Source organism: Anolis carolinensis, chromosome 1 (genome assembly GCF_035594765.1).
Source record: "Anolis carolinensis isolate JA03-04 chromosome 1, rAnoCar3.1.pri, whole genome shotgun sequence".
In the NCBI taxonomy this organism is placed as follows: domain Eukaryota; kingdom Metazoa; phylum Chordata; class Lepidosauria; order Squamata; family Dactyloidae; genus Anolis; species Anolis carolinensis.
The window spans coordinates 136,893,062-136,908,077 of record NC_085841.1 but is presented as its reverse complement, the minus strand read 5'-3'; the positions used below and the strand labels follow the sequence as shown (position 1 = coordinate 136,908,077).

The following is a 15,016-nucleotide window of genomic DNA, read 5'->3' as shown; positions in this document are numbered from 1 at the left end:
GAATATACATACTTACTTGCAGTGTAGAAATAAAGGTCATCTAGTAAATTGATATGCTTCTTTGATAAGCCTCCCACCAGATTTCTATGAGGACATTCTCAGTCTAGCAAATCCTTCATCTCATGATGACTCAAAGATTTCTTTTAATCCCAATTTGGGAGAAAGGTGATACATAAATTCAATAAATAAATAAATCTGAATTATTCAGCTTGTCCCTGGCCAGCACTCTGCTGCTAGACAGAAGATAATAACCCATTTGCTCATTTTTATTATACACAAGAATGAACATAATGACAGCCGAAATCACCACTATTCTGCTCCCTATAGCTTTAGGAGGTCATGTAGCAATGATCTCACCATCCACCTTCCACTGAAGTCTGCTAGTGCATAGACTTCATTGGGGGCTGGGTGGTGACTGAAATCACTTTTGCACTGCCCCCAATGCTATGGCAAGCCCACAAATATTCACAATGCAAACGCCAAGCCATGTGGAGGGCTAACTGTACAGGATAATAGGTTTGAGCAGTCTTTTTTTTACCATGCATTAAACCTTCAGAAAGACTGAGTTCAGTTTTAGCAGGAGTAGTTTTAAGAATCCTCTCACTATTCCTTCAGGCTTTCTTTGGGCAGAAGTTCTAACACTGATCCTCTCAGTATTGTCAAAAATCTCTCAAATTCTGTTTTGCAATAGAGAAATTCAAAATGACACTGTCAAAATACTGCCAAGCACCTATAAGAATCACCCATCTATCAAAATCTTTTGTATAGGTGCATAGGAGGAAAAGTCATACAGTCTCCTAGATAAATGTGTCTTCATTCTTTTTTATTTCCCTGGTTAGCATTTGAAAAGCACTTGTCACAATGAGGAATACTCTGTAAGTTCTGGTCGATTCTATTACTTCTGCTGTGCAGAATCAGAAGTGAAATGTTGAACTCTAGAGGTGTTTATAAAGAGAAATACCTAAAAATTGTATTCTCATCTTCCCTAAGAGTTGTGAGAAAGATAAGTACTTATACCATTTTACTATTCTAGATGCCATTCATTTCTTTAATGGATCCTAGTATGCAGTATAAAGAAGCAGAGCAAAAAACCCCTCTATAACAACTTTCCCTTCCAGCTTTGAACCACTTGTGTCCTCCCTACACAAAGTATAGCTAGCCTGAAGTGATTGCCTCATTCTACGTAATGGTAGCACCGAGCTGTCTAGACTCCCCACATATTCCTTATCCCCCATTCATTTTGTTACATTTATAATGCAGTAGTCTAAATGATGTGGGTGGATTCTTTCTCAATAAAGTACTAATCCAAAGTATATGGAGTCATTTTATTGTAATGTTTTGCAGTCTATTAATACACAATGAATTCTCTCTAGAAATCCTCCGTATTTTGAATCAAATGCCCATTATGTAGAATATTGCCTATATTCTTCCTTATTTCAACTTCTGTGTTGTTGTTTTTGCTCAAAACTGCCACAGTTCCTTCCTTGAAAGAGAAACACAGTGGTGAAAAAGGACTTTGATTACATTCAAAAGTGTATGATCATCTCATCCCAGTTTGTGGGGGAGTTTAATCTTGTCATTTTATTTACAGCGAGAAGATAATAAGCCCCCTAAGATGGTAAATATTGCTAGTTTACAAACAAGATAAAAAGGTCTTTTTGCCTGCAGAGTACATGAAAGTGGGAAACAATTGAATAGGATATATGTTAATGTTCTCGGCAAACCAGAGGAAGCCGATGTTAAATCTGAACTGAAGAACTTTGTGGTGTATTCTTCAACTTTAAAAAGTTCACACAGTTCTCATCATTTAGATCAAACAAAACCCGAGACTGAAGCCTGATTACAGAAAGCAATCCTAGAGGGGATGAAGTTTGTATTTCCTGTTTAAGTAGGTTAGCAAAACAACAGAGAGGTTTGTTTCCCTATTTTTTATATTTTTCCTTCAGACAGCTTTTCACATAAGTTGCAGCTTTAATGAAAAAGCTGAAATTCTGAGACATGCTTAGCAACTTATGTTGAAGAACGATGGTTTTCAATCAGCTCCCTCTGCTTATCTTGAAGAAATCCCTGTTTATACTGATTATGGTCAGTGACGATGTATTGTTTGGTCTCCTGCAGAATCCTGTGATTTGAAATTGGTGAGATAGTTGGGATACTTAGGTACAGAGAACTCCATTTCACCCCCTTGAACAACTCCTGTAGCAGGAATTCTAGGGACCATGCCAAAGTACAAATCTCAAAAGTCTGTAGAATGTATCTATGGCAATTACAAGTGGCACTGAACTGCCACAAGTAGCACTGAACTGAACCTACATTGTAGATACAGAAAATACCATGGGCACAAATCCCAATTTAGGTATAAATGTATGGGAAGTCCTACACAGGTCAATGTTTCTCATATTTGATCACCCAGTACAGATCCATCTGTTTACAACCAACTCCAGATTCTCTTAAATGAAACCAGTTGCAATTTTTGTTTAGGTTTCCTTTCTGTACAAAAATTGCCATGTTATGAAATACCACCCACTGTAAAATAGAGGGGGGCAACTTCATTGATTATCCTTGATCTCTCAGTGGAGCTGATCATGCTATTCTTTGTGGTTGGCTGCCCAGTTAGGAACTGAGAGGGCATATTGCTTTGAGGTTCTCTCCTCCTACTTGTATAATTACATTAGCAAACACACATTTTGGTGGCTCAAATGTTAGACGTCTTTTGACCTGCTGATTCCAAAAATGACACCAGTTTTCCCCATCAGTTCTAATGTTTGAGATACAGAACATATACTATCTACCAGTCACCATGTGCGTGCCCATAGGAAACAATATCTAAGAAACTACAGTTGATGCAGACTATCCAATGCAATTTTCTGAATTAGTGTGCCAAATAACTCCAGAAACAGGCCTAAAAACCAAAACATCAAGAATTTTTGTTGGGTTGCATAATAGTAATAATAATATCAACAGTGAGAATTAAGTCTTGTGATGTCGTCAATTGCATAACATCAAAGAGCTGAATTTGAGATATCATCCACACACTGAAACCTATTTTCAATGTGAGTTAAAAGTGATCAATAATGAACTAAGTGCACTACTTAATTCTATGTTATTTTTTTACTAGAAGATAATCTTTCCCATGTGACTCTGACCATTGCCAAGTTTCTATCTGAGGTAACCAGGATAAGACTAAGACTGTATTAGACTATGACTGAAATTATCACCAGCACGAATATTGTATTTATTTTGCCTAGCACATCTTCCTGTGTTCTAACTGGTTTATTAACCTGTACGCACATGAATATCTTCAATGGTTAAACTTGCCAGATGCTATATGGGGATCATAGCCCCAGAAGCAGGAGGGGTATCAAAATCTTGTTTACCAGTAATATAGCTGTGTGGTTTTAATTTATACTTAATTCATATAATTATGGTTTTAATTGTAACCGTTTTGTACTCAATTTTAAATATATTTTATTAAGCCATTGCTACAATGTCTCTCCATGTTTTAATTATATCCTTTGTTCCATCCCATCATAGCTTGTTTTTGCTTGCTAATATAGTATGCACACATCTCTTTTGCACGTATTTAAGATATATATAACTTTTTAAATTCCTTTAATAAAGATATATTGAACCGTACATATGGTAAACATGACAGGTTAGCATAACTTTTCGCCCCACCACCACACATACAAACACATATATTACAGATAATTTAAACTGAAGAAATCAAAAATTAGATTAGAAATCATTTTATGGAATACAACACACGTCATCAGACGAAGGCAGGGAAGCGTTTTCTCCCCGCTTCTCTGTACTTCTGATGTGAAGTCACCTGGAGCCCATCACTTGACACAGGGCTACTTCCAGCATGACTCCGTGGGGCTCCTTACTGGCAGCATTGTTCTAGCAGAGAGAAATGGAGCCCAGAGGAGTCAAGTATACACCAGACTCCTCATAGTAAAAACACAGAGCTGCTGAACTTGCTGACTGAAAGGTTGGCAGTTCAAATCCAGGAAGTGGGGTGAGCTCTCATTATTAGCCCCAACGTCTGCCAACCTAGCAGTTTGAAACTATGCAAATGTTCCGGTGGGAAGGTAGCAGCACTCCATGCAGTTATGTCGGTCACATGAGCTTGGAAGCGTCTACAGACAACGCCGTTTTTTTGGCTTAGAAATGGAGATGAGCACCACTCCCCAGAGTCGGACACAACTAAACTTAGGGTCAGGGAAAAACCTTTAGCTTTACCTAATATTCTGTGACATCAAAAGATATTGTGATAAATCTTTGTAAAACGGAGTATTTCCATTTTTTAAATAACTAAGTTCATCGTGCCTGTTCTAATTCTCTGGATTTTAGTTTTGTGTTTCTTATTTTCTATACAGAGATAGAGAAAGGTGGGTGTGGTGATCCTGGCATTCCATCCTATGGGAAGAGAACAGGCAATAGTTTTCAGCATGGAGATACCCTTACTTTTGAATGTCAAGCAGCATTTGAACTTGTGGGAGAGCGAATGATCACGTGCCAACAGAATAACCAGTGGTCTGGCAATAAACCTAGTTGTGTTTGTAAGTTCAAGGTTTTTTAATCAGTTTATTGACTTCCATCTGTTCCTTTGCCTGACCTTTTAGAAATTGCATGTGGAAGACCATTTATCAGTGCTGTCAGCAATTCAAACATCCCTTTTGCTTGGAATGCTTCCTTGCAGGGTATAACACTAGTTTTCTTTTACCGTTTTTCTTGCTTTTCCCCATATAGTCAGTTAGCTTCATTATTTTCTTATCTAAAGCATACACAGTTAAAGGAATGAACATCATCAAGCACAATGCTTCTCAAACTTTGGTCCTCCAGAGGCTGATGATTCAACTTCCAAAAGGGCATAAATATCAATGATAATCTTCATGTGAATTTAATGAAGTTGCATGCATTATTAGATAATACATGAATAGTCATTCTATAACAGGATGCAAAATGTAAAAGATTCCACCCTTTATAGAGATACTTTCCTGCATTTTTAGTTTTCACATCTTTGTTATCTGTATGTTATTGCCTAAATATAATATATCAATTACCCTTTTAACAACATAATGTTGACTCTTTCTCCAGTGAAGATTAAGTTTCCTGGACACTTCAGTAACTGGCATACAAGTGCCTCTTACATATTAAGCACAGGAAACCTGTCTTGGACTTTATAGGACCACATTTTGTACTGAAAGAAGGCCCTTTCATCTCAAAAAAGTTTCCTGAAAGGTGAAGGGAGGCAATTCTCTCACCTCCTATTCCCCACATATCCCTACTCTCTATCAGACTTGAGTCAGTGGAGCAACCAAACTGTATTTTCTGCATTTTGATTGACCAGTTATGGTATTGATTTTTTTATGAATTTAGGATTTTGTTGTATTTTGCTGCATGCCCAACATTCACGCCCCCAAATATGAAATGAATTGGAACTGCAATGTAAGTAACTATTTATGTGGGCCTTGAATAAGAACTGGAATAATAAATTATTTTATGATATATGTCAAAATTACAATTGTGACTTTGATTTTGGGGCTTCTGTATCATTAAAATAAGACTTTTCCTTATAATTTGCTTATTAAAAAATGTAGCTTTAGTTTGAGTTATTCCCATCCAACCCCAAGAGGTACAGTGTGGGCATAATACGTTTAAAGTTTCAAAGATAGTTTTTAATTTTTCATGAACATGGATTGTTTAAAGTGTTTCATTTCTATTTTTTATAGTCTCATGTTTCTTCAACTTCACAACACCCTCCGGAATTATACTTTCACCAAACTACCCTGAGGAGTATGGAAACAACATGAACTGTGTGTGGCTAATTATTTCAGAACCTGGGAGTCGAATACATCTTATTTTCAATGACTTCGATGTAGAGCCTCAGTTTGATTATCTAACAATGAAGGATGATGGGATTTCTGACTTACCAGCTCTTGGTACATTTTCTGGCAATGATGTGCCTTCCCAGATTGCTAGCAATGGGCACATAGTACGTCTTGAATTTCAGTCAGATCATTCTACTACTGGAAGAGGATTTAACATAACTTATACTAGTGAGTACGCATTTTATGTCATGTGTATTTAACATAATCTAGTGAATTCTAATTCTTTAGTTTTGAAAAGCCAAAATATGAACGTAATACATGCATTGAAGACATTAGTGACTGAAAATGCTTGACCAATCACTATGGAATTTTAGTCCTCGTGAATGTTTTAAGAATTACCATATATACTCGAGTATAAGCCGAACCAAATATAAGCCGACACACACAATTTTACCACAAAAAACTGGGGAAAATGTATTGACTCGAGTATAAGCCGAGGGAGGAAAGTAAAGCAGCTACTGATAAAATGTAAAATGTTTTAAAAATGCCACTTTTTTCTGGACACCAAGTAAGATATTTGAAATTCTTTGTATACCCACAGGCTTAACATTCAAGGACATGCATACTGAGATTTTAACAAGCTTCCTTGGTGCCTGAAGTGATCTGCTAAATAGGGACCAAGAGCAGGCAGGAAAGACTCTAAGACAGTGGTTCTCAGATGTGAGTCCCCAGATGTTTTGGCTTTCAACTCTCAGAAATCCTAATAGCTGGTAAACAGGCTGGGATTTCTGGGAGTTGTAGGCCAAACCCCCTGGAGACCCTGAAGGACTTTCCACACAGCCATATAGCCCAGAATATCAAGTCAGTTAATCCACAATATCTGCTTTGAACTGATTATATAAAAGTGTGGACTCAGATAACCCAGTTCAAAACAGATATTGTGGGTTATTCTACTTTGATATTCTGGGTTATATGACTATGTGGAAGAGCCCTGAGGGTTCTTCCACACAGCCATATAACCAGGAATATCAAGGCAGATAATCTACATTATCTGCTTTGAACTGGATTATATAGCACTGTGGACTCAGATAACCTAGTTCAAAGCAGATATTGTGGGTTATTCTGCTTTGATATTCTGGGTTATATGGCTGTGTAGAAGAGGCCTGAGGGTCCTTCCACACAGCCATATAACCCAGAATATCAAGGCAGATAATCCACAGTATCTGTTTTGAACTTTGATATATGGCAGTGTGGACTCAGATAACTCAGTTCAAAGCAGATATTGTGGGTTGTCTGCCTTGATATCTTGGACTCTAGGGGGCCCAAGTTTGCCCATACCTGCTCTAGCCTGGATGGAGTTGGGGGAGTTGAAGTCCAAAACCCACAGAGGGCTCGAGTTTGCCCATGCCTGCTTTACCCTATGGGGAGTTGTGGGAGTTGAAGTCCAAAACCCCTAGGGTGCTCAGGTTTGCCCATGCCTGCTCTAACCTGGAGGTAGTTGTCGGAGTTGAAGTCCAAGAACCGTGGAGATCCCAGATTTGCCCATGCCTGCACTATGGCGCTGGTGTAAATAATCCATGGTGATGGCAATTGCGCACACGCTGGTGACACCATTCGCCTCCTTTCGCTGCTTGCTTCCCTCTTCTCACCAGAGGGAAGCCAAGGAGTAGCCGCCATAGGCTTTGGAAACCCGACCTGCTGCTCTCCAGTAATGGGAAGGGTGGAGGCGCGCGCGCTCCAGCTGCACTAGCTCTCTACTCTTGCCACGTTCGCACCTGTTGCCTTCCTCTTCTCTTTGCGCGAGAAGGTGAGAGGCACGCAGGCCAGCAGCACCAGCTTCCTGTTCTTGCTGTGCACCCTTCCCATTACTGGAGAGCAGCAGGCCGGGTTTCCAAAGGCAACAGTGGCTACTCCTTGGCTTCCCTCTGGTGAGAAGAGGGAAGCATGCAGCGAAAGGAGGAGGCTGGTGCCGCCGGTGCATGCGCAATTGCCATCATCATGGATTATTTACACCAGCGCCATAGTGCAGGCATGGGCAAATTTGGGCCCTCCAGGGTTCTTGGACTTCAACTCCCATAACTCTCTCTCGAATATAAGCGGAGGGGGACTTTTTCAGCCTTAAAAAAGGGTCTGAAAAACTCGGCTTATATTTGAGTATATATGATACCTCAAAAAAAGGGTTTGGTTGCATTGCTGATAGGCTATGATAATAAATAAATAATAAATAAAACTTTATTTATACCCAGTCTCATCTGCCAACAAGGGACTCGGAGCAGCTTACAGTCATAAAAACATAGTAGATAACATAAAACAAAATAAGTAACATATTAAATTAAAACAATCGCAAAATGAACACAAAAAACCAACACATAAATAGGCAATTATTATATATAACAATTTGAACAACATTTAGGGTTCAAATCATTGCACTAATAAAGATAAGCCATAGAATCTGTTTGGTGGTTATTGAGAATTCTTACATTTCGCCATTGTCAAAGCCTGTTTAAAAAGCCAAGTTTTCAATTCCTTCCCAAAGTACATGAGTGTGGGTGCTTGCCTAATCTCTCTGGAGAGGGTTTTCCAGGGGGCCACTACCGAGAAGGCCCTCTCCCTCATCCCCACCAACCATGCTTGTGACGGAGATGGGGCTATGAGGAGGGCTTCCCCAGTGGATCATAGGGGAAGGTTAATAGGGGAAGATGCAGTCGAGTAAATAGACTAGGCCCGAACTGTGTAGGACAGTGGTTCTCAACCTGTGGGTCCCCAGATGTTTTGGCCTTCAACTCCCAGAAATCCTAACAGCTGGTAAACTAGCTGGGATTTCTGGGAGTTGTAGGCCAAAACACCTGGAGACCCACAGGTTGAGAGCTACTGGTGTAGGCCTTTGTAGGTAATAACCTGCACTTTGAACTGGGCCCAGAAGAATATAGGCAGGCAGTGAAGATGTTTTAATAAGGGGGGGGGTACGCTCCCTATAGCCACTCCTGTCAGCAGCTTGGCTGCAGATCTTTGTACTAATTGATGTTTTTGAGTCATCTTCAGAGGCAGCCCCACGTAGAGTGCATTGCAGTAATCCATACAAGATGTAACTAAAGCATGGACCACCATGGCCAGATATGGCTTTTTGATTCTATACAACTCTAAAGTTTAAAAAATGTACAAGCAAATCATATCAAGCTGAATGGAGCTTACTTTTGAACAGGCCATTCTTCTGAATTGTACCATACACCTGGTAGAGGAGATCCGGAGAACAGTTTTCTGCATTCCATGCCTTTTATTGTCAAAGTAATGGATCAGTTTGTGAACTGCTTCTACCAATAGTGATCTAAGTGTGACCCAATACTAAGTGCTCCATATGCAATTAGCAGTCTCGGAATAAGTATTTTCTTGATTTAAATAATCACGGGAAAGGGTTAGCTTCTGAACACCTGCTTTCTTTTTCTTTTAAAACTTAGCATTTGGTCAGAATGAATGTCATGATCCAGGAATTCCCATCAATGGAAGACGCTTTGGAGATAGGTTCCTTCTAGGAAGCTCTGTTTCCTTTCATTGTGATGATGGCTTTGTAAAAACCCAGGGCTCGGAGACCATAACTTGTATTATGCAAGATGGAAATGTTGTATGGAGTTCTACTGTTCCACGTTGTGAAGGTAAGGAGCTGACTTTTAGATAACTTGCATTTATACATTTATACATTTAGTTTGGATAATTACACTTATTGAAGATCCTGCCATACAATTACTATGGATGCTATTTAACCCACCAGTGCTTTTCAAACACCTTTCCTAGATTGATTTTCTGGGCCCTGACCTTATCTTTCTGATAACAAGAAAGCACTCGTGTTAATATTTTGTAGTCCTTCCTTGCCATTTTTTAATATTGATTAAAAAAAACTGCTGGGTGACGTCAACTGGAGGCTTAAAGTACAGTATGTCGATGATGTTGAATTCTTTCTCTTTAATCCAGTTAATAGAGGCAGTAGAAGTACCAATGTTTCACTAAGTATTGCTGACAACCAAGAAACTATCTGAGTGAAAAGTGTTATTTTGGCCCTTTTGGAAGGGGTTCCACACCCTTAAAATATGTAATCTGATCTAGGGGTGCTCATAGATCAATATTTGTCACTATGGGCTAGCGTCCTCCCTGACACAAAGTGCCTTTTACCTGCTTATGATGATGGTGCATCATCAGAATATTAGAGGAAATGCAGGATTGTCCTTTGGCGGCTTCCTCTGCCAATCATCTCCTATGGATTATGCTGTAGTGTAGAATAATTTAGATGGAGGGATGACTTCTAGGTTAATTCAAGGAACACTTTATATAACATCCAAAACCATCCAGACTCTAGCATAATCATAGTATGCTGTCTTTTATCTCTCCTTAAGAATGGGCATTGGGCTGTAAATCACCAAATAGGAAGTTTGGCAGAAAAATTGGAAGTATCTATGTATAAAAAGAGATCTTTCAACCAAGACAATCAATTAAATAAGAAAAGACATACTTTTAGATGAAATTGAAAATTAACAGGAATGTATTCAATTCACAGTGAAATAAATGGAAAAGCTTTCAAGTGTGATGAAGATGTCACTATTCCAAATGAATTGTTTCAAATACTTCTGTATACTATTCATTCACTCCTGGATCAACGTATTTCTCTCTGCTCTCATGTCACTCCTGCATCATATTTGCCCTTTAACCAGAAAATCGGGAGAAGAGTCTGTAGAAGAATTGAACATCACAGAAAATGTATAGTTTTAGAACGAGTGTGTTACTATGGGTGAAGGTGCTAGCTTTCAGGCTTAATATGACAACAGAGGGAAATGGCTTTCTTTCCAAGATAGAGATAGGGAAAATGAGTGCTCTAGATACAAGGGTGAAATCTAAAGATGATTCAGGAAAAAACAAATATAGGCAGTCCCCATCCGATTTACAAATTATTTTCTCAATTCCTGAGACAGAGAAAAGTGAGAGAAATTACCACTAAAAAGGGACATTAACTCCTGAAAGGGTTATGATGGGGAAACGTTCTCTCCACTGAAGTTTTCTCACCACTCCTTGTTTCCACAAAAATCCAGTGAGCACAGCACTTTTTTTTCATGTCAGGAGCAACCGGAGTTGCTTCTGGAGTGAGAGAATTGGCCGTCTGCAAGGACGTTGCCCAGGGTATGCCCGGAATTTTTTTTGATGTTTTACCATCCTTGTGGGAGGCTTCTCTCATGTCCCCACATGGAGCTGGAGCTGATAGAGGGAGAGTGCGGATGAGCTCCCTCTATCAGCTCCAGCTCCATGCGGGGACATGAGAGAAGCCTCCCACAAGGATGGTAAAACATCAAAAAAAATCTGGGCGTCCCCTGGGCAACGTCCTTGCAGACAGCCAATTCTTTCACTCCAGAAGCAATTCCGGTTGCTCCTGACACCAAAAAAAAAAAAAACACCACAGAAAGTGAGGTGAAATATTCTGAATGCACAGACAACAAAACAAACACCACAGGGGTCTTAACCCTTCCCTGTGCTACCCAAAGCACAAACATGGCTGGAGTTACACTTAAAAATATACCTATTCTGACCTACAAACAAATTTAACTTAAGAACAAACCTACAAAACCTATCTTGTTTGTAAACACACTGCCTGTATGTAATACATCCTGTTTAATTAAATAAGTACTGTACTTGTAGAATTTGAATTATTTAATTTAGAATTTCAATGGTTGGTACAGATGTTAGAAAAATCATAATAGAAAATGTGTTCATAATATTGCTGTAAATTGTAGGACATGGTATCTAGAAATTAAGGTGGTTTGCACCATAGTGCTAAACATATCAATTCAAATAAATAACTGTGTTTGGACGTATTAAATCCCAGGTAAATGTATATAGCATTAGAGTGTTTATCTTAAAAGTGTTCAGTGATATACAATCTTGAAATTTTTGAATTTTCCAAAAGGTCTTGTGCTTATAACCTACATGATATTTGTATCATAAAGATTCTTCCATAATTATCCGAGCTGACCTAACTATTAAAATTATAAAAAAAATTGCTGGAAAGGCATGACTTTTGCCTCCTGTTTATCCATCATCTTCTCTTCTTCCAGCATAATGAAAACTTAAAGGAATTAACAAACAGTCTGAGCTGCCTAACATCTGCTTTAACACACTCCTTATGTTGATAAATTTAATTTTAGTAGATTTAATCTAGAAGAAGCTATAATAGAATTTGGGTGCTCTTCTACTTACACCAGCTGGTATTTATGCCTATAAGCTTTCCTGAAATGCATTTAATCTGAAATTTGAATACGTATGAAGTGATGCCCTATTTCAATGAGGTATATATTAAGGCTACCACCCTAGTGTGTTAATTTATTTATTAATTTGTTCGAAAAATAATTTTAGGCCACCTTTTAATTCTTAACCTGTTTGTTAGATGAGCCTTTTGAAGACAAGATTTTCTTTTCATTTTTCATACCTGAAACTTGCCCTTTTTGTAGAGATTTCTGTGTCACAAAACTATTACATAAACTTCTGACTCCCTAAAGATGAATATATTAGTTATACTATGTTTTTGTGTAATATGCTTCACCAAAAACTTCAAGTGTATGGGGAAATATTTCAAGCTAGTACTAAAAAGTGTGGAACAGGAGTATTATTTTATATCTGTGCTGCCATCCATTAAAAACATCCATTTAATTGGGCTATTGTATCAGGTGGTGTTTGGTTTCCGAACCCTCTATGGACACCAAGATCCATGGATGCTCATCCTATTATATACAATGATGCAGTAAAATGGTGTCCCTTGTATAAAATGACAAAAAGCAAGGTTTCCTTCTAGGATTTCTTTGAAGGAATGGATAATATTTCCAAGCCCTTGATTATTGAATTCATGGGTGTAAAAATCCATGAATACAGAAGTCTGACTGTAATATTCATTATTTCATTCATTTATGCATTTAGTATTCCATCTTTCTCTTAATCCAGGGACTCAAGCCATCTCACAAGATACAAGTAAAATTTCAATAAATTATAATATTGTTAAAGCACCCTTAAATAGCATAATAATAACATATGAATTATAACCATTTAAAAGTGCAAGAAAAAATATGATTTGAGATATTAATTTGGTTTTATGTTGTTTTATCTTCCAGCCCCATGTGGGGGCCACCTAACAGCATCGAGTGGAGTTATTTTGCCCCCAGGCTGGCCGGGATACTACAAAGACTCTTTAAACTGTGAATGGGTAATTGAAGCAAGGCAAGGGCACTCTATTAAGATCACCTTTGACAAGTGAGTACTTCAAAATGCTGGAACGCCAAGACCTTTTTTTCAAATGAGATTTTCAATTATCTGGAATGGCAACAATCTAGTTAATGTTTAGCTATTTATAGAGTTACCATTTTATGTCTTTCTAGAAAACAATTATGCTGTTTCAGAAGGAGGAGAAAACATAATCATAAACACAAATGTATAGATTTGAGGAAATTAGCTTTGTTACCTTGCTCACTTGCTGCTCCCTACACAATTCTTGTTCTAATCTTTTTTACTTTCCATTGTATTTTCAAGGACTTGCAGACTGCAAATTGCCACATATTGTATCTAAAAAGAGGGGTAGTATATAATATATAGTACCCAAGGTATTGATTGGTGATGGTGAACCTATGGCACACCTACCAGAAGGGGCACGCAGTGCCCTTTCTCCTGGCATGCATGTTGTTGCCTGCCACATCTGCCCGCTTGGCCACCTGCCTGCCCCCATTTGCTTTCCTGACCCCCCCTCACTTGCTTACATACTGCTTGCTCTCTTAGTGCCTCCCCCATTTGAGCACTCGGTTTCTAAAAGGTTTACCATCACTGGTATAGGGATTGGGAACCTTGTGTTGCAGTGTAGTGCAGCATGGCCTTTTCATTATTATATGTTTCTGCAATTATTTGATACTAAATTTTTGGTACGGTAACTGGTTCAGCTTTTTTAAAAAGTAATGGTACTGACTTCTGAGTACATAAGGATAGGATTGTGTGGTCGGACAAATATATGAAGAGCAATAGGTCTCATGGCATATAAAGCACAATTCTCTCTGTGTCCGTGTATTTGAAGGTAAATAAAAGTTATAATGTCCTGAGAGCAAACCTCTGCTGTCTAGAGCATACTTATTCAACTGTATGCTATGCAATTTTTATTTGATAGGTCCCCTGCACATTATTAATACACACACAATGATAAATGTTAAGAGCAGGTTAATACCAGATTCCATAGGCTATATTTCAAATGAAGGAAATTTGCTTGTCACTATATATCAGGCATGGGCAAACTAAGGCCCAGGAGCTGGATGTGGCCCCCTGGATGCTTACCTCAGGCCCTCCTCATTTTTCCTGTCCTCTTGGCATAAGGACACGATGGCCCACCACATCCTTTTTCAGAAAAGAGGGGCGAGAAAAGCACGCAGCAGCTGAGAGCCCTCTGGAGCGTTCTCAGCTACTGCATGTCTCACCCTCCTCCCAGCATAAGGATGGAGTGAAAGGGTGGCAGCTGTTGAGAGCTCTCCAGAGCATTCTCGGGTATCCTCTCTCACCCTCCTCCTGGCATAATGCCTAGAGGACAGCCCAAAGATCTGGGGGAGGAGGATTGGGGAGCAGGATCAGGTCAGTCACTGCATATCTGCATGTCTCATTCTTTCTTCCTGGTATAAGGATGGAGTGAGGAGCCACATCCTTATGACAGGAGGACAACCTCCTGGCCCCACCTTCTCATGGGCTCTCTCACAGGCCCTCTCCCCCTCAGGCCCATCCCACCCAGCATGTGCCCAGCTGCCTTCTCTCCCAGCCTGGCCTTCTCAGTCAGGCCCACCTTGTGGCCCCAAGGGAAAAAAATTGCCCATGATATAAATGGACAGGTGACTTGAAGGCACATGCACATAAAATAGCTATGCAACATTAAAGTATACAGTTATGAAAGTTGATGCCAACATAAATATGTTAGTGTTTCTTTCTTTTCTTTTTTTGTACAACGGGGAAAGGATGGTTTACACATATGTGGTGGAAATGTGAGGAAGCGCAGTTATTTTGGAAGAGGGTACTAGAACAAATATATGGGTTATTCAAGGTAAATTTGTATATTGGGCCTGGTCTGTTGAAAATTGCAACGTTGGAGAAAGAGGGCCAACAAACTGATGGCAATGGTTAAAGCTGCC

General features: G+C 39.1%; 1 protein-coding gene across 4 annotated transcripts in view; it reads left to right on the top strand.

Annotated features, from left to right (window-relative positions):
• Positions 1–15,016, top strand: part of csmd1 (CUB and Sushi multiple domains 1) — a 1,478,446-nt gene that overhangs the window by 1,142,528 nt on the left and 320,902 nt on the right. For all 4 annotated transcript variants that reach the window (XM_062969106.1, XM_062969107.1, XM_062969108.1 and 1 more), the window contains 4 exons: positions 4,383–4,565; positions 5,739–6,065; positions 9,293–9,487; positions 12,977–13,115. In XM_062969106.1, the coding sequence (XP_062825176.1) occupies positions 4,383–4,565; positions 5,739–6,065; positions 9,293–9,487; positions 12,977–13,115 (844 nt within the window). The remainder of the gene's footprint in view (positions 1–4,382; positions 4,566–5,738; positions 6,066–9,292; positions 9,488–12,976; positions 13,116–15,016) is intronic.